We start from the raw sequence: 21,347 nt of genomic DNA on the forward strand, positions 1-21,347 counted from the left end.
AATTCCACAAACTTGCAAGATTTTCTGCATCACCCTCAGTGAGACTAGTAGATGAAGTTGTGAACTGATGGAAAAACAATTGAATGACTTAAACAATCACTCAATAACTTAAAGCATATTTATCATTTGCGTGTTGATCATAAGTCAATGTCCCAACAATGCAAGTATCTGGATGCTGATCAGTCAATGTCCAATCAATGTAAGTATCTCGACCTACCAAGAAGATGTTGCACCAAGAATGTATGTACCACATTCATACACGGAGTGTGACTTGTATCTCAACAAACACACACTGCACTACACTACACTGGCCCCCGCACTATCCTGATGCAGGATGTCACGACCATCTGTCATCAAGTGTGAGCTGCTCCCCATCACTTCCTGCTCCTTCACACCACTTTCAAACATCAATGGAACAATCCAGATCAAACACACCATGTCTCTTTACAGGAATACACTGTTGAAATGCCTAATATTCCTTGACGTACCAACTTATTACATATTTTTAAATGTAAATAGCATAAAGGTAACAGTACATCCATCAAAAGTTGATTATTTAGTGTTACTATTGGAGACCTTTTCTCCACCCCAGTTCTCCTTGCAGGGTATATCATATAAATTGGTGGCGAGAGGTATGAAACCTAACAAGGGACGAAAAAAAAACACTAATCATACTTCCATGTCAGAATAATGAGATCTGATTGGTTCTTGTGAGCTTGATGAAATACTACACATTTGTATCCTGCTATAGAGGGAAATAAACGTTTAAGCGGGAGAATAAATCCCTTATACCCTGCCATGAACAAGACAGGCTGCATGTGGATTTCTAAGGGGGATAATGTCCCTTATACCCAGCTTCGGAGCAAAAAGATGCACGCACGAGTCAATGAAAGTCAGGTGACATAACACAAGTTAACCTCAGCCCAATCAACAGCTGTTTTCTATCAATTTCAATTTAAAAATTATTTTTTTTACAATGTCAATTTCAAACGTGTCGGTTTGTAGCAGTATTACACGGAATACAAGAGGTTTTATGCATCCCACAGTGATACTGTTACGGCTTTATCTCATCGACATGTTTCAATGTGCTATTTGCAATTGTAAAAGAACAAGAGTTTGCCACTAACGTGGCTATATCCCCACCCCTGTTGCAGAATTTATGACATAATTAAATGTAAACAAACCCTAACCTTTTTTAACCGAGGTGGAACTTGTCATGGAAATTGTAAAAAAAAGATGAGTTTGGAACCTCAGTCCATCTTGTTGCCATGGAAACGTAAAAAATAAATATTTCTAAAATTTCTAAATAGCAAAAGGCACCAGTTCAGCATGTACCTGACAGACCTGCAAAGTTTGATGAAAAAATATTGAAGGCTTTATGAGTTATGCTCCAGAAACGAACCCTACCCTCACAGAACCTAAGTCCATCTTGTGGCCATGGAAACGTAAAAAATAAATATTTCTAAAATTTCTAAATAGCAAAAGGCACCAGTTCAGCATGTACCTGACAGACCTGCAAAGTTTGATGAAAAAATATTGCTCCAGAAACGAAACGTGACGGACGGACGGACGGAGCCCGTTTCTAATTAAAACAAATTGGCAACTTCAACACACCTACTCCCCCACCCTACAACACTGGATCCAGTGGCTTCATGTCACACCTGAGTTTCTGGCAGTGCCTGAAATCAAATATGTTGTTGATACCTCGAAGTCCCATGATATACTGCAGTAATTGCACTGTACCTGCTAATTTGTTGACTAAGAACCTCTCCCCTTGGTTGAATATCTGTATGAAGGACAAGTCTCTGTCGTGGCTCCAGTCGAGGGGCTCGTAGGTCTCACTGTAGTGCTCTATACGCTGCATGAAATCCTTCACTGCCTCATTGGTGTCCATCCCCTTGTAGTCCGGGCTGCACACCTTCACTTCCTGCGTACAGTGAGTCAGTTGGTTTACCCACACACAGCTTTCAGCTTTGTCATGATGATTCAGCTTATTGTGGAAAGGAGTGAAGCGCAGAGTGAAGTAGGTTAAATACGCTTACCACTTTTGTGACAGTCATGATTGTGAATGGTTCTAGCAACCAATGAACAATATTAGGGAAAATATGGCATTCAACCTACAGAATGCAACTCTTACCTGTGTCCAAAACAAACAGTACGTCACAATACAACTGGCGCTATTCTGAATTTATTACTTGTGTACTTGCAACATACATCAAACAAGACATAAAGTGAGCAGGACCCACTAATACCCCCGACTTAAGCTCTAACATATTTTTAAGTTCAAAACACGAAAAAGCAATATTTCTCAGAAAATCTGCATATCAAAATCAAACATTGCACTGCACCTCTCCTATTGGTATAGAAACTGTACCCCAACTGGAGGAAAAGAATCCATGAAGTAGGGTTTTTTTCTGTTACAGGTCGCACAAATGTTAAAGTAAAAATATATTTATGTTCAAAACATGAAAAAAAATCAAATTTTTTCAGAAAAATACACACATCAAAATTAAACTTGCACTGCACCTCTTCTATTAGCATGGAAACTGTTCCCTAAATTTGTAAAGAATCCATGAAGTAGTTTTCTATTTGTAGATCTCACAAATGTTTCAGCAAAACAATTCAAAGTGAATAGCTGTATTTTTTCAGAAAATCCAAATACTAAAATTAAAGTTTGCACTGCACCTCTCCTGTAGGAATAAAAATTATTCACCAAATTTGAACAGAATCCATTCAGTAGTTTTCAAGTTATAGGTCACACAAGAATATGTCCTTGGAAGGACGGACTACTTGGTATAATATATTTCCCCCCTCCCTATTAGGTCGGAGGTATAACACTGTAACCTGTCCACCGCTCTTGAAGGACACACGGGTAGATGTACCCTCCATGCTAGCTTATGTTCCCCGTGCCTTTAACTTCTTTGGTTCTGGGAACATAAACTAACATGGAGGGAACATCAACCTATGTCTCTGAGGAACAGGTGGACAACGAATTGGGTGGTGGGGAGAGACATTATCACCATCTCATGGGTGTATGCAAGGGGGATAACTCATACAACTCTGAATAACCATATGTCAGCATTCTTTCCACCTGTACTCTAGTCCTAATCATTACACTCCCTGAAACCATTTCATGTAGCATGGGGCAACTATTTGGAGATAATCTCCACTGGCAATAATCCAGTAACAAGACCATAGATGTACCCACTAATCCTTAAAGGGAAACAACACTCCAAATTTGAATGCTTTGAATATGGGTGGGTTTTTTCTTGGCAAGATTCAGTATTTGCTTATTATGGACTATAAACACAGAATAATCAAAACGCCACCGGCTAGATGACTAAGAGGTAGAATATTGTTTCCCTCTAAGGCAGGGAATCACCTCTTAGGGGAACCAGGCTTGGGGATTTCTCAATAAAACTTGGCCAGCAAATTTGATTACAAACCCCAAAGGATAATTCTCGGCCTGCAAGTGCAAATATAATTATGTACACCAACTGAGCTGTTAATAATATCCTTCATTCCACAATGACAGTTTTCACATATGGCTTCAATTACAATAGATCTGCTCTTTTAATGATTCACAAGTAAATAACTGTAGACAACAGAGTTCAGGGACATCATTCAGCACAATAATGCAACACAAGCCCGCCCATTCAATTACCATATTCGACGTAATAAGCGCCCTGCTCTAATAAGCGCCCGCAGCAATAATTGCTAATATATTGGATAGTATCCAAATTAGCACCCCTTCCCCTTGATCAATGTACACAAAACTTATTTATTCGTGTATAATACACACTTGTGTGTAATATGCACCTTTAATTATAAGGGCAATTAAATTCTGGAAAATATATCTGTCATGTATGATACGCACTTCCCTTCTTTTGTATCATTTTAGGCTGTCAGCATAAACCCCGACATTTACAATCTTTCAGCTCTGTTTTCTTTCTCACCAAAATCATATTCAAGTAAGTGCCCCTTTTTTCGAATTTTGAGAGCGCCACGGGCGCTTATTACGTTGAATACGGTATCAGCCAAGTGGGCACTGAAGCCAACATGGATATGTAGTCAGCAGTTACACAATATCACATTATAAAATGCCACGATAATACAGAGCACAAATGTCTAGTCCCACGACAAACTAGGGATGTCACGATAAATCGAAATATCGATATATTGCTATTGGTAAGCACTTAAAGTCAATAAATCGATTGTTAAATCAGTTTCCGATCAATAGTATCGATTTGAGTTAGGAATACTGACAGTTTCGATTGTATTTACCATATCAAAAAATACATGCAATGCTGTTCAAATTTGTTTTTCTTTTGATCATGAGTGGTAGTAATTTTCACATGGAAATGTTGAAGTTTCTTTTGCTTAAATTAATAGGGTAAAGAAAACCAAATCAGTCACTTCAGTTCCATGGTTTAATTCAACTCCAAAATCTATCTAAAATGATATACTGAAAACTGTCAATATTTATGGCTATAGTTGCTTGCAATATCAATAGTTATCGCAAAAGTTTCTCTCAATATCAATAGTTATCGCAATTGTGATTTCCAGACCAATAGTCACTCCTACTACAAATCTTTTAAATAGCATTTCAATATGGCTCACTTGGCAAATGATAATGCCCTGAAAAATAGTATTACCCATAGACGAAGGTAATTCATCACAGTTGACACGATAAGCCAAGTCACCAAGTCCGCATACAAACTTCCTTGATTATATGCCCGGGCATATATATTTCTTCTAACACTCATTACCTCTGCCGTTGTATCGCTAAAACAAGGTGTTTTAAAACCACAAGGAATTTAATCATGGCTTGGTGTTTAATCGAGACCACTGTGTTTTTCAGAGGTCAAGCATTTAAACAAGGAAACATGGGAGTAGATTTGTACAGACTGCTCTGTTTGTCCAGGTGGCAGCTGGAGGATGTCCCTACATGTCCTCCTACCTTTATATTGGCCTCCACCACTTCAGGATCATCGCAGATGGACTCCACAAAGAACAGTTTGAACTGATGCTCTACTGTGAACATGTTAACAAGCATCTTCCTCCTCTCGCGGGTCGTGTTGGTCGCATCTACCACCTGCCACAACACATACATATCAGTGAATGAGGGAGTGTGTGAATGATGTCGGAAGCCACAGACAACAATATTCATGTAATGTTACGGTAGTCTGTAAAGTATCAAGTCTAGACCAGACAAACCATTGACTGGATTGGTTGGTTGGTTTGTTAACGCCGTACTCAGCAATATTCCAGCTATATGACGGCGGTCTGTAAGTAATTGAGTCTGGACCAGACAATCCAGTGATTGACATCATGATCATCGATCCACGCAATTGGGATACGATGACATGCATCAACCAAGTCAGCGAGCCTGACCACCCGATCCTGTTAGTCGCCTTTTACGACAAGCATAGTCACCTTTTATGGCAAGCATGGGTTGCTGAATACCTATGCTACCCTAGAATCTTCACGGGTCACTACTGACTGGAAGCACGAACAACAGAAGCTGGGGTACGATGCTGTGTAATCAGCCATTTTATGAACAAGCATCTCAACATGATATCCTGGCAACCTGTTCTGAAAATGGAATCCCTGCAGCAGACAAGATCCAATTCAAACCTAAGAGGCAGAATGTGATCTTACTATTTAATAACATTGATCCAAACCTATGTAATTTCTTAACCTCATGACAATAGAACATTCCCGTATCACAATGTATGTCATCTTGACACTGGATGACAACACAATATTCCCCTATCACAATGAATGTTATCTTGACATGGACGACAACACAATTTAAATTCCCTTATCACAATGTATGTAATCTTGACACTGGATGACAACACAATATTCCCCTATCACAATGAATGTTATCTTGACATGGACGACAACACAATTAGAATTCCCTTATCACAATGTATGTAATCTTGACATGGATGACAATACAATTAAAATTCCTGAATCACAATTTATGTAATCTTGACATGGACGACAATGCAATTAAAATTTCCTTATCACAATGTATGTAACCTTGACATGGACGACAACACAATTGAAATTCCCTTATCACAATGTATGTAATCTTGACATGGGCGACAATACAATTAAAATTCCCTTATCACAATGTATGTAATCTTGACATGGACGACAACACAATTAAAATTCCCTTATCACAATGTATAAAGTCTTGACATGGATGACAACACAATTAAAATTCCCTTATCACAATGTATGTAGTCTTGAGAAGGATGACAACACAATCAAAATTCCTGAATCACAATGTATGTAATCTTGACATGGACGACAACACAATTAAAATTCCTGAATCACAATGTATATAATCTTGATATTGTGTGACAACACAATTAAAATTCCCTCATAACAATGTATGTAATCTTGACATTGTGTGACAACACAAATAAAATTGCCTAATCACAATATATATAATCTTGACATTGGGTGACAACACAATTAAAATTCCCTCATCACAATGTATATAACCTGGACATTAGGTGACAACACAAATAAAATTGCCTAATCACAATGTATATAATCTTGACATTGCGTGACAACACAATTAGAATTCCCTCATCACAATGTATACTCACCCCGACCTCTCCCCCGTTCTCCAGGAACTGGCAGGCATCCTCCATGGCCAGTAAAGCACACTTCCTGTAGAGTGGAACAAGTACACAATTGTTACACTTGCTGGAGGTACAGGGAGACATGTAATTAACTTGTCTCATTACTTGGTGATCTCATTCCTAATGCTTATAAACTGGCAGCTGGGTTAGTTACATCCAGACCAGTTGAATTCCTAGAAAGAGGCTGATCTCATCAGTAGAAAAGCGCTTGAGTGCATTCCATCCCAATCGGTTGAATCGGTGTAGTGAGCAGGGCATGGAAGCCTCTTGGGATCTACTTATTCATTTTATTAGGGGTGTAAGACAATAGTGAATGGGTGGTATTTGGAGACCCAATGTACAAACATCATTTTATATATTGCAATATTCTTTCTTTTACAATCTATATCATCTATAATGAAAGGAATTACACCAAATTACACCACCATTTCACAACAAAAACATCTCAAAACATCATTTAACAATATATTTTAAAACATATCACAACTTATTTATCTTCATTCCTTTCAGTTTGAGAATCAGTTTCCTCTAGTATTAACAGGATAAAATTAGCTTGGTTAATCTTCATATCTTTTTCAGGTATATTTTTAAAGGAGAGTACTCTAATGTATTGTTTTCATGAAATCTGTGACTTTTAAATATTGTATTTGACGTAATAAGCGCCAAGGGCGCTCTCAAAATTAGAAATAGTGGGTTCTTATTAGAATATTAGTTTGGTGAAAAAAACAGTTGAAAGATAAATTTCATGATTTTTGCTGACAGCCTGAAATGTTCATACACGACAGATACATTTTTCCAGAATTTAATTGTCCATAATTAAGGGTGCATATAACACACGAGTGCGTATCGTATGCGAATAAATTAGTCTTGTGAACATTGATCAATCGGAAAGGGTGCTAATTGGGATTGTTCACTAGCCAATATATGAGCAAATATTGCCATGGGCGCTTATTAGAGCGGGGCGCTTATTACGTCAAATACAGTATTTACTTGTCATAAATGAATCAGTCCTCACATCCAAACACTATCTTTTATAAATCTTTACACCTCAACTTGGTTAATAGTGAACAGCTGTGTTTTGAGATTGTTAATCTCCATGTACTGATCCTTCAAATATGCTTGAATATACAGTGCTGCTCGGTCCACCACAACTAACTGCATATTTGACGGATCAAGAAGACATTGTTGTGCCATACGTACAACCAGGCAGGCCTCGGAGAAAACGCCACAATACTCATGCCTAACACAATAGTTATGTAAAATGATACACATTCACTGTAATTACAACAAATATGTTCCGTTCTTATGGATATTGGAAATCATGCTGGCATTGGAAGTCTACCATCTAAACAATGACTAAGTTGATAAATTTGAACAGAGGATGGTTGGGAGGTGAGATGTTCCTACTGACGTTCGTATCTCCTGTGCCTCCTTGTTGTCTGGGCGGAAGAAGTCATGGCTGCGATACTTGTTGGTAGCTGCACGACGGTACTCTCCCACATTGAACACTAGAACACAAAAATGTAGAATATGAAACTCGTCAACTGATGACAAGGCAATTACACGAACTATCTGTTCACACTGATTGCTGCAGCTCAGTGACTTCTTATATGTTATTGTGAGTTAGTGAGTTGGGTTTTATGCCACTTTCAGTCGTATATGGCCACTAAAGACACCATAACTAATAATATCCTGCTCTGGTATGATAAGAATTGTAGTGCATGGGAACCTGTTGTTCTCTTATGAAGAGATTGTAGTGCATGAGAACCTCGTTTGTTACTTTTGATGAGATTGTAGTGCATGGGAACCTTGTTTGTTACTTTTGATGAGATTGTAGTGCATGAGAACCTCGTTTGTTACTTTTGATGAGATTGTAGAGCATGAGAACCTTGTTTGTTACTTTTGATGAGATTGTAGTGCATGAGAACCTCGTTTGTTACTTTTGATGAGATTGTAGTACATGAGAACCTGGTTTGTTACTTTTGATGAGATTGTAGAGCATGAGAACCTTGTTTGTTACTTTTGATGAGATTGTAGTGCATGAGAACCTCGTTTGTTACTTTTGATGAGATTGAAGTGCATGAGAACCTCGTTTGTTACTTTTGATGAGATTGTAGTGCATGAGAACCTCTCTTGTTACTTTTGATGAGATTGTAGTGCATGAGAACCTGGTTTGTTACTTTTGATGAGATTGTAGTGCATGAGAACCTGGTTTGTTACTTTTGATGAGATTGTAGTGCATGAGAACCTTGTTTGTTACTTTTGATGAGACTGTAGTGCATGAGAACCTCGTTTGTTACTTTTGATGAGATTGTAGTGCCTGAGAACCTCGTTTGTTACTTTTGATGAGATTGTAGTGCATGAGAACCTCGTTTGTTACTTTTGATGAGATTGTAGTGCATGAGAACCTCGTTTGTTACTTTTGATGAGACTGTAGTGCATGAGAACCTGGTTTGTTACTTTTGATGAGACTGTAGTGCATGAGAACCTGGTTTGTTACTTTTGATGAGATTGTAGTGCATGAGTACCTCGTTTGTTACTTTTGATGAGATTGTAGTGCATGGGAACCTGGTTTGTTACTTTTGATGAGATTGTAGTGCATGAGAACCTCGTTTGTTACTTTTGATGAGATTGTAGTGCATAATTTCAAACAACAGTTACCGACATATGCCATTCATGGAACAGTACAACAGAATGTCATATTTATTTAAGTCCTATTAACTTGCACAACAGTTATCTGTGACTGAGGCAGTCTTGCACACAACATCAGACACACACAATGATAGAAAATGGCTTAATTCAAGCAGGCAGCCCCATCTGAACTTTGAACAGGATTACTATACTGTCCCAGGGTTCGAGTGAAGTAACCTACTTTACACTTGCTGCTTGTTGTTGTGTCATGTCTTTGTGTTAATGACTTTGGGTACATAAAGACAGGCCCTGGTGTCTTTGAGGTTTTCTGCTATATATAATCTAAACACTCATGTTTTACAGAATTATCACAAGGACTGTGGCCCTTGAATACTCAACTTCAACACTGAGCCTTCACTGGGCCCTGGTGTGAATGCACTGCACAGGGCTATATATACACTTAGACCAGCATGGTGTATCTACAGCATCAGCAGCTTCAGGCTAGAAATAGCCTCATCTCCCTAACCACTTGGCAGCAGCTGAGACCTGTGTACTTCGCCAACAATATTAAAATATTTTCCTTCATGCACCCACATGTGAGAACCTTGCTCTCAACAATTATTTTTTAGATGATTCAACAGTTACTCTCTCTATATATATTCAGTATACTTGTATGTTAGATGTCTAGTCTAACAGGCCAGCTAGAACAATACCACTTAAAAGATATTAACTACCATCAAACACTTAATTCACATTAACTACTGTTTAATATAATGTTTTAGATATTAGAAACACCATTGATCAAACAGAATGTTCTGCTAAATGCAATGACAGAAAAACTCAACAGAATCCTTATTTTGATTTACTAAAATGAAAATTTTGGATGAATGTGAACTAGACAAAAGACTGAATCTACAACTGTTATTGACAAGGTCTGATGACTAGTTGATGGATCCAATGTGCAGAGAAGATAACCCTGAGTAGCCTAGCAACAGTCAAGGCTGACTGAACTGATGTGTCGTAACTTCCATTGTTTCATAACCGGCATTTACAGAAGGATCCGATGTATTGAACACAGTTGGTCCTGAGTGGACAAGCCACAGTCAAGACTCAAGTATTCAATGTAAAGAACACAGTTGGTCCTGAGTGGACAAGCCACAGTCAAGACTGAAACATCTGATGTATAGAACACAGTTGGTTCTGAGTGGACAAGCCAGTCAAGACTCAAGGATCCGATGTATAGAACACAGTTGTTCCTGAGTGGACAAGCCAGTCTAGACTGAAGCATTTGATGTATAGAACACAGATGGAAATGAGTGGACAAGCCAGTCTAGACTGAAGCATTTGATGTATAGAACACAGTTGTTCCTGAGTGGACAAGCCAGTCAAGACTCAAGTATTCAATGTAGAGAACACAGTTGGTCCTGAGTGGACAAGTCCCAGTCAAGACTGAAGCATCTGATGTATAGAACACAGATGGAAATGAGTGGACAAGCCAGTCTAGACTGAAGCATTTGATGTATAGAACACAGTTGTTCCTGAGTGGACAAGCCAGTCAAGACTCAAGTATTCAATGTAGAGAACACAGTTGGTCCTGAGTGGACAAGCCACAGTCAAGACTGAAGCATCTGATGTATAGAACACAGATGGAAATGAGTGGACAAGCCAGTCTAGACTGAAGCATTTGTTGTCATGTTTGTGCAGTGCTCATGAGTTGTGGACAAGCTGAAAATATTACCCAGAAGGGAAGAATGATAGTGCGTAAAATGTTCCGATATTTGCACATGTATGTGCATTTTAGCGGAGTTCTTTAACTTCTTTTGAGTAGTATAGATTAAGAATTGATCTCTGCCATATCACAGTGTTAACGGATTCTCCAGATGACCATCAGGGAGCACCAGGTAACATCTACAAGACTGCAACCCTCTACCATCTATCCTCAACGGTTCTGTCAACAGCCTGCAGTGGAGTCGTCACATTAGGGGGAAACACTCTGCCTCCCCAACAGACAGCTCCCTTCATTCCTAGGACCAGTTCTGGGATGGCATCAGATGTAGTCGGGATGCAACAAATTTACTAGCACAAATAACATATATGGGCACCACCTAAAAGGCCTGAAGTTATACTAGCCCCAAGGACACCATTAACATCAGGTAAACTGACAGGAGTAGTGACATTTGTAGGATCAGCTTATACTAGTCCATACACAAAGGTTAAAATCTACAGAAAGTAATGCCAAAATACAAGTTCAGGCTTGTAGACTTAAAAACTATTTGGTTGTGGCTGGATGAAGGCTGAAGTTGCATCCCAGGATTAAGCGGATTGGTAAGTGAATCTCACTCATTGTCTGACTGACCTTCTGATCAGGATGAGACATACTCTGTGTGCTGTTACACCATAACAGTTGCCACAATGTATGCTCCCTGGCTGTCGGAACTCTCTTCTGCATGAGTAAAATTTGTCGTTGTGTAATGGTAAGAAAGACGAATAATACAGTCTACTCTCGCGATAAGGAAAAATCAGGTTTTGACCACTCACATTCAATCTACCGTATATCGCTGTGTATAAGGCGAGTTTTTCGTAACTAGAATGAGGGGGTTAAGAAGGGCGGTCGTCTTATACACAGAGTCAAAGATCTCACGTTTTTTTCCAGGTGTTTTACTTTCAACTTCCACTGGTGATGTCAATCGGCGTTCGATAGCCAGCCTAGCATTTGACTTCGCATTTCGTCCTAAATATCTGTTCCAATAACTATTTCCATACATAAACATGGTTTGTATCTGTTTTCCTTGAATAAGGTTTAATAATTTGGAACATTTCCCTTCTCTCGGATAAAGGCCACACGCAAAAGGCTACTTCTTTTGTTGATATCGTTGTAGCGCGTCTATAAAATCTGTTCAAATGCATTACAGGCTGTTATTTTTGTTGTCCAACAAATTACCGTAATGATCCTAAAAGTAGGAGTACCAGAACCAAAAATAATGACACAGTTTTTTGTTAAACATACAATATATTGTCATTTACCCTTTATGAGAAGCTCAATTTACAGAACAAACACCTCCAAATCTGATGTCACTTCTACTATTATTCTTGAACGGAAGAGGTTGGGGTTATCCGACTTGTTGCATGCAAGGGTGCAAGAGCACCCTGTTCCTCCCAGAACAGGAAGAGATTGTCTCAAGTGCCTTCCACTTTGTAAATCCACTCGAACGAAATAAACCCTTGGTTCTGGCACCAGAGATATACTTGCCTTTCTAGAAACTGTCTACTGATTTTTATGACCACCCACTTCACAGCTGATCATATCTGTCTGTTTTATTGTACTAGAATCATTATGCATTTTTTTCCACCACATTCTCAATCCACTACAAGATACATTAACTGACTCTCCCTACATCAGTGTACACTGGCGAGAATGGCTGATTATAGGATCTGTGAGAGCTTCACCATTGACAGGTTGGCGGGTAAGCCTGGTGATTACAGGGTTAGACCTCCACCTCACAATCAATGTCATAGGCCCATTCTTGGTGATGACCTATATTGTTGGAATATTAATAAAACAGGGAAAAACCACACAGCGCTTTCACCAAACTAACATTCACATTTACTCAACATCCCCACCTCAACCCTGGTTTTGTTTGTTTGTTTGTTGTTTAACGCCACACTCAGCAATATTCCAGCTATATGACGGTGGTCTGTAAATAATAGAGTCTGGACCAGACAATCCAGTGAGTGACATCAAGAGCATCGATCCATGCAATTGGAATCGACGACATGCATCAACCAAGTCAGCGAGTCTCACACCTGATCCTGTTAGTCGCCTCTTACGACAAGCACAGTCGCCTTTTACGGCAAGCATGGGTTGCTGAAGATCTATTCTACCCCGGATCTTCACGGGTCCTCAACCCTGGTCCTGTTACAAACAACATCACTTACCTTTTGTACTGACTCCAATCCAGTTGAGGTAGCGTGTCAGCTTCTTAGAGATGTATGTCTTTCCTCTGGCCGGCAGCCCGACCATGGCAATAACCGTGGGAGCCTGGACAACATGGGGGCAGGATGCTGCAATACAAAGCTGCTTTTAGTACTTCATTACACAAGCTTGGTACAGTGGCTGCCACAATACCAATACAAATAACTAAAAGGCATTAATTTTAACAATCACACTACAGATTGCACACATGGAGTAACCAATCAGTGTGCAGATAGATAAGGTGCATATGATATTGCACAGTAAACGAAACAAAAATCAACGAAATGAATCTGCAACTCCATGTACACATGAAGGTTACTACTATAAACTCCAAGTATGGCAAGTACCAGTCATGATCTGTATCTGAACAGAGCATTCAATACATTGAGATACTGAACAATTTCTGAAAACAAATCTCCAGGGTTTAATGCAGGCTGGGTTACCGTTTTCTTATTGTAGTGTGAGTGAGTTAGGTTTAACGCCGCTTTTAACAGTATTCCAGTTATATCACAGCGTGTCAGCTTAATGTGGGAGGAAAGCCTGAAGTGATGCAGGTCACAGACGTTTACCACTTCGGTGAAACCCACGAGCACGGGTATGGTGCTGACAAACCTAGAAACATAATCGGGGCGAACCGGGATTCGAACCCACAATCATAGGTTTCTGGCGTGGCCAAGGGACGTAACTCTGCACAGCGAATCGCTGCGCCTTAGACGACTAGGCCACCCGTGCCCCCTTTTCTTATTGTAAAGTAACCGCTATATATAGTTACATTAAGTGGACCCTACACTATTATAATAATGATCTGATTAGGGACACCAGCTGTGACAGCAAGTTTCACTTCTAAACCTACTGCCTCTTTTACCTATTGAATTGTAGATATATTCATTTTAATCTCTTGGAAGGTTTAACTTTTTATCATAAGACCACATCCCGGGTATGGGGTTTTACTTTTTCCTAGTAAGACCTGATGAGTTGAGTAGCAGATGAAATTTGAACTAGATGTTTCTAACTTGCAACCTCTCATATCGTGTTAATTTTGTACACCAATGTTTTGCCACTCAGCCATGGGAGCAAGTGATAATTTCCGTTCAATTTTACATGTCATGGCTTTCAATGTGTGCATGCTGCACATAATCTTTCTCTCGCATGCGTTGATTAAATTCCCTTTATATGACACACTGTATTGTCTCACTATAAGGCATCCCAAAGTTTTCATACATATGGACTGTTCATAAGTTGGATCAAACACCCATGGGGGTCTCTTCCAAAGATCACAGTTTCAACCAAAACCTAGAAGTGTTTTATCCTTAAAATAGAAACTGCCACCTACTATATCCCAAATCATGAAACTTGGAATAGACAAACTACAATGGCTACTCAGAACTATCAGTACTGCAGAGTTCAGTGTGGACGGAATGGCCTTGGTGTTGCTATCTTTACCATGTTTCAAACACAGATACTGTGGGTATTTTTTCGGTGCTGTTTGCGGGCCAGCATGAATGTTTCGACCCAGCGTCACATGGTAGGCATATTGCATATGTAGGGTAGTCACATGACCTGAACTTCAACATAACAACAAAGATATATGTAGAAAGCACAATGACTTTGTGTTTTCGTGCAAATTATTATTCACTGCAGGCTGTCTGTCATGTAATTTGGCCGCTCACCATAAACTGAGCAGGCGATGTTCGATATTAAGCATAAACATCAAGGGATCCTTGTGGTAATCCAAATGGCATAAGTTACAATTAAGGAAGTCCCAAGATTATTAATTCTATAGAGTAAATGTTTCAGAACCCCCTTAATTTCAAACAAACCGAAGTTTATCCAACACATAACTTCACCTGCTGTCAATGCATTATAGCATCGTTGCATCAACCTCAAGTAGGACATGACCATTTATGCAGTGTGAATATATTAGACACTGGTACTGTTTTTCAGGCATGACCATATCAACTTACTGCTGCAGCTGTCAGTGAAATAAAACCTGATACCTACATGATAAAACATTCCGCAATTGCTGTATGGAATAACATGCTATTTGTCCCACCAATATCAATATGGACTTTGTCATCCAACACACACAAAAAAATAGTAGCATTGGATAATGCAAATAGTGCAAGAGAAATGCACCTAAGTAATGATGTCTGACTCCTTGCAATTCTTCTCACTGCTTGGTATGCATGGAAGGTCATACAGACCCTTGACCACAATTGTTGCTTAGTAACCGGAATATACGACCTGCAGGAGGGACTTTACACTGGAAGCATAACTGTAGTTTAAACAACTTTCTTCTAACATGCACACATTGAAACTATAGGTTCAAACCTTTCCTAGTATCTTCATACATAATGTTCATTATGCCTATACGCTGAGGGGGATACAAGTATATGCAGCGGGGTATGCAAGTATGTGCAGCAAGGTATGCAAGTAGAGCAGTGATGTACGCAAGTATATGCAGCAAGGTATGCAAGTATATGCAGTGATATATGCAAGTATATGTAGCAAGGTATGCAAGTATATGCAGTGATGTATGCAAGTATATGCAGCAAGGTATGCAAGTATATGCAGTGATGAATGCAAGTATATGCAGTGATGAATGCAAGTATATGTAACAAGGTATGCAAGTATATGCAGCAGGGTCTGCAAGTATATGCAGTGACAATGCCTAAAAGACAACTGACAAATGACACAATGTCTCCAATAACACAGCTATTACATATATTGTTAGTTATGTTTAGTGAATGCCAGCAGAGGTCATACACAGTATAAGTCTCTGATGCTCAAGCAGCCAAAACTAAGTCTGTTCCTTTGGCCAGTCACCAGTAAATAACAGCAGGCTGATTTTAAAAATTCAGTGGCTTGGTGGGTCAATCCACAGCCTATATTCACACATACACATATGTAGTACTTGTTGATACATGTTGATAAATGTTTATATCTGACATTTCACGGTTAAACAAACAAGCCCAGGAAGAAAATAGTATTTCTTTTATATGTCTTAGTTGGCTTTTGAGAATTTTGGTCTGCCAATTTCAGCTAAATACTGGCTTGACCTACTCTCCATTAGATGTATTTTTCTTAAATCCATTCTAGTCTTATGCAGGTTTTCTCTTTCCCACTTTCAGGCTGTTTAACACATGGACTGATTTTCTTCATGAAGGTTTAACCCTGGTAACCAGCAAATCCTGGCATGACAAAGGGAAATAAGTCTGTATGAGGTGCAACACTGTGCTTCTGCTTGAAGTGCTGAATATATTAACCCACAAATGAGTCTGTCGAGGAAGTGGCCCAAATGAATGACATTCTATCGAGCATACAAGTGGCTAACACAGCCTATGCCTGAATACAGAATGAGATAACGCCATATCCCACCAACATTCAACATGAGGAAAACAAAGTTACACAAGGAGCAAAAGCATAAATATTTGATTAAATCACACAGAGTGTTGAAATGTGTTTAAATGATTTCTATAAGCTGTTATCTCTGGTAGTTAACTCTCATTTTAGGGGATTAATCATGATACAAGCTTGCCATAGGAAATCACAAAAGACACTTTGCCTAAAAGTTATAATTTCATTAAAATCACTTGAATAGCCATTGTATCTTTATAATGTTTCAGTATTCACAGCATTCAGAATAAATATCAGTACAGAAGGCCTACACTAGTCTTGTGACAAAAGGGACGAAGGCACCGACATCCTGGCATTAAACACAAGCAGCCCAGCCAGTCCCATACAACCTTAATTTCACCATCTGTATGTTGCATCAAATTTCAGGAATAGCACTGGAAGTAAAACTAACCACATGCTGACAGAAACTTTGCCTCTAAGAAAGTATGTTTGTATTACAGAACACTGCACAATTCAGGAACAGACTACCATACCACAGATTCATGATTTGAGCAAAGCCCAAACACTACTTGAAAGATACAACACAAACATATGGATGCTCGGTGAACTGAAACAGTTCATGCTCCCGTGTGAGTATTGACCACATTTAGCTATACCGTCATATTGATGAAGTGTCGTTGTGGCAGAATGTGACGGATGTTTTATTGGCCGACAGCACCATCTGCTGGTGTGGAGGCAAACAGGGGATGTACAGTTACACAACTATATAACTCCTTGGCCCACCATTTCAACTGTATGTCATTACTTTTGGGTTTCACCGAAGCTGTGTACAACCTGAATTGATTGTAGCTTTGACCCATGAAGCTAACACACATTGATACAACTGACATTCTTGTTTAAAACGGTCATACACCAACTGACTCAGACACGCTATATGATTTCAACGGTAGTTCAGCCTTAGAAATTTGTTTTTCTTATGACCAGTCTTGGACTAGTGTAAATCTTGTCCTCAGAAGTTGAAACTAGTCCTGCTTGATGAACACAAATTTTACATTTTCTGTCAGTTTTATTCAGTTCCCATTTGTATAGCAAAATTGAAGCATTGAGAACTATTTCGGAATTATAGCTCTCAAATGCAGCTAGCCAATGAGGACTACACCACTGGAATTTTACATGTCCTCACCGCAATTTAGTTGTCTTGGGCTAGTGGACTAACATGAATTTCGAAGGCTGGGAATAATTCGCCACGGCCTTGTGCCAATTTCTAGTCAAGGGATAGATATTGCAGCTAGAAACAGAACAGATGCATTATCGCTGTGTAACTATGCTAATCATTACCTTCTAAACTGATAAAGCTAAACTACGAGTTTGTATACATAGTGTGTCTTGATGAGACTTGCAAGGACTGCCAACTATATTGAGTCTAGTCCCCTTTAAGCCACAGACTGGCTGACCTTGCATTGATCTGACTCACCATGTATATTGATCCAGCCATTATCAGCTGATTGTAAAAGCAGGGAGATTTGTCATTTCCTTTAAATCACTTGCTAAAGCAGTCATGACTTGACCAGCATCAGTAATGGCCATAGAAGGAAACTACAACAACAGTTACACAGGTCAATATTTTCACTAACAGAGCCTGGAGTTCCATTAACTTGAATATTTGTAGGTCCAGTAACCTATTACCTGTAATTAGGATGCTGGTTTCAGAAGCATACCTGGCCAAGCGTCACACACTGGGTAATAACACATATGGAAACCACACTTAACTCAGCTCTGACTTATCAAACAATAGATACCAGTAATAGACCCAAGGACTTGACAGTGTTAGATTCTCTTTCAACATTTAGATTACATTTAGGTTACTTAATTCAGGTAACACTACATAGTGTGCACTCAGATGGTTCATCGTCACACACAATGCCCAGCCAATGTCCATTTAGTCTACTTACCTTTCATATATGACAGACTAATTTGGCTGAAGCTTTTGAAGATCACATTGGATTGTGAAGGCGCTCTCAAAATTAGAAATAGGGGGCTCTTATTAGAATATTATTTTGGTGGAAAAAAGACAGTTGAAGGATAAATTTCGTGGTTTATGCTGACACACTGAAATGTTTATATGCGACAGATATATTTTTCCAGAATTTAATTGCCCATAATTAAGAATGCATATAACACACGAGTGCGTAATATACGCGAAAAAATAAGTCTTGTGTACATTGATCAATCGGAAGGAGTGCTAATTGGGATTGTTCACTTGCCAATATCTTAGCAACTATCGCTATGGTGGTATGTATTTCTCATCACTAACACATGTAACAATACACTTTAGATTCCACAATTCAACACAGCCCTCAAATGTATTGATACTGTGAAGAACACCTCAACATGTTTCAAAACTGATCACTGTCATGCTACGAACTGAAATAGCAAAGCTTACATCGATACGCTGTCAAGTCTGAAGCCGGTGATGGCAAAAAACTGTTTTGTAAGACCAGTGAATATTCTTCTCTCTATTTCCGCTCTTCCCAGTAAGCATGTTTATAGGCTTATTTGATTTTGATATGCAGTGAGCTTGTGGATGAGATATATCACATTTGAACTTCAAACCTTTCAAACTAATCTCATAGCAGCCAATCTCCACAAACAAACCAGAGATAATTTCAAAGTAATACATTGGTATAAGAAAGAGGGCAGTTCATGTGTGCAGAGAAATCTCATGCCCTTTTGCAGTTACATGTCAATGTAAAATATTATTACCAGTGGTACAATCTAAAGTGATGAGGATCCTCAGATAGAAACACTGTAAGCCTGAGCCTACACGTGATTTGGTAACAACGCTGCCTTAATGAACACCCTTCACACAGGGTAACTTGAGCTGAAAGACTAACTTCATCCCAAGTGCACGTGTTGGCATGTGGCATAGACAGGTGACTAGGCATGTGAAGAGAAATGAAGTTTTCAGCATAGAGGGCAGATGGCATTTCTCGACAATGACAAAGCAGTTTTATACAGGACCTTCCACTACTGATGCAAGAGTACGGCAACTTAGCTCACCTGTACCCCAGCGACCTGGGTCAGCACACCACGCTTTGCTCATTGTGCTTCTACTTCAACATGCTGACAGCAACAGCTGAGCTAGGGGCAGGTTCACTGAGGGATGTCCTCCAACACTACTGTCTCTAGGTAACAGCTAGTGATAAGCAAGTACTTCACTGAACTAGTCACCACTCAGCTGACTGCTGTAAACATGTACCGCACTGACCTTGCTGTTGCAGTACAAGGCCAAATGAATGTCAGGGCAGTCCATTCACTTTACAAGGGGGGCCAGGTTGCTGCTAGGTAATGGAATAAACATTATCACCCACGCCTTCACTGAAGCAGCAATAAAGTGGGCTTGCCGGTATGAAAGGGACATATTATGGATTTGTCTGTAGAGAAAAGCACCCTATGTGACGACCAGCCAGGTGTATCGGTAAAGAAACAAAACGATTCCCCCTCTTATGAACAACTTTCCTTGCATATAACAGCTGTGGTTAAGACATTATCTGGGCAAAAAGGGAATTCCACTGCTGCAGTGTGAAGTCTAGCACACACTCTCAAGCAAAAAGCACCATACAAGGCAGCTACTCCGGCCAAAGAATGTGGTTTGCTAGTTGCTCTGAAAATGTTTTCCAGCATAACAATAATAGGATAATGCTATCACAGAGTTCAACACAAAATACAACCCACTATCTGAGTGTTTATATTTTATTGTTATCAGTCATGGCATAAATCCAGAATCTCAACCGAGTGTCTTCTGAGCTGCAATATATCGAGACAAATATCTGAGGTTATCTGTTTGTACGACGACATGTATCAACCAAGTCAGTAAGCCTGACCACCTGATTACATTAGTCGCCTATTACAACAAGCACAATTGCCTTTTCTGGCAAGCATTGGTTGCTAAAGACCTTTCTAACCCGGATCTCAACAGGCAACCAGTGTATGGAGTGTAAATAGTTCAACTACAGCTTCAGTGGCAGAGGGGTAAGCGCTCTAGCCCGACTCACTCACTCACTGCACTGGAGAGTGTGTTCACTGCAGTCTCCTGCTGCACACTGAAGAGTGTGTTCACTGCAGTTTCCTGCTGTACGCTGAAGAGTGTGTTCACTGCAGTCTCCCGCTGTACACTGAGGAGTGTGTTCACTGCAGTCTCCCGCTGTACACTGAAGAGTGTGTTCACTGCAGTCTCCCGCTGTACACTGAGGAGTGTGTTCACTGCAGTCTCCCGCTGTACACTGAAGAGTGTGTTCACTGCAGTCTCCTGCTGTACACTGAAGAGTGTGTTCACTGCAGTCTCCCGCTGTACACTGAAGAGTGTGTTCACTGCAGTCTCCTGCTGTACACTGAAGATTGTGTTCACTGCAGTCTCCCGCTGTACACTAAAGAGTGTGTTCACTGCAGTCTCCCGCTGTACACTGAGGAGTGTGTTCACTGCAGTCTCCTGCTGTACACTGAGGAGTGTGTTCACTGCAGTCTCCCGCTGTACACAGAAGAGTGTGTTCACTGCAGTCTCCCTCTGTACACTGAAGAGTGTGTTCACTGCAGTCTCCCGCTGTACACTGAAGAGTGTGTTCACTGCAGTCTCCCGCTGTACACTGAGGAGTGTGTTCACTGCAGTCTCCTGCTGTACACTGAAGAGTGTGTTCACTGCAGTCTCCTGCTGTACACTGAAGAGT

At 39.8% G+C, this 21,347-nt stretch overlaps 1 protein-coding gene across 11 annotated transcripts in view; it reads right to left on the reverse strand.

Moving 5' to 3' along the window:
- The window catches only part of LOC139445707 (6-phosphofructo-2-kinase/fructose-2,6-bisphosphatase-like), a 102,984-nt gene that overhangs the window by 38,813 nt on the left and 42,824 nt on the right, over positions 1-21,347 (reverse strand). For 9 of the 11 annotated variants that reach the window (XR_011651880.1, XR_011651878.1, XR_011651876.1 and 6 more), the window contains exons 1-6: positions 19,684-19,866; positions 13,230-13,355; positions 8,074-8,170; positions 6,627-6,690; positions 4,961-5,095; positions 1,744-1,927 (exon numbers count right to left, since the gene is read on the reverse strand). Coding sequence is in view for 5 of the 11 variants with exons in the window: in XM_071226908.1 (XP_071083009.1) it covers positions 1,744-1,927; positions 4,961-5,095; positions 6,627-6,690; positions 8,074-8,170; positions 13,230-13,355; positions 19,684-19,726 (649 nt within the window). In the remaining 6 variants the exon portion in view is untranslated. Of the gene's footprint in view, positions 1-1,743; positions 1,928-4,960; positions 5,096-6,626; positions 6,691-8,073; positions 8,171-13,229; positions 13,356-19,683; positions 19,867-21,347 lie in introns of those variants that run through there. The other 2 variants (XM_071226905.1, XM_071226909.1) reach the window with 1 other exon arrangement.

Source organism: Haliotis cracherodii, unplaced genomic scaffold (genome assembly GCF_022045235.1).
Source record: "Haliotis cracherodii isolate W230 unplaced genomic scaffold, xgHalCrac1.p SCAF_6, whole genome shotgun sequence".
NCBI classification, from domain to species: Eukaryota; Metazoa; Mollusca; class Gastropoda; order Lepetellida; family Haliotidae; genus Haliotis; species Haliotis cracherodii.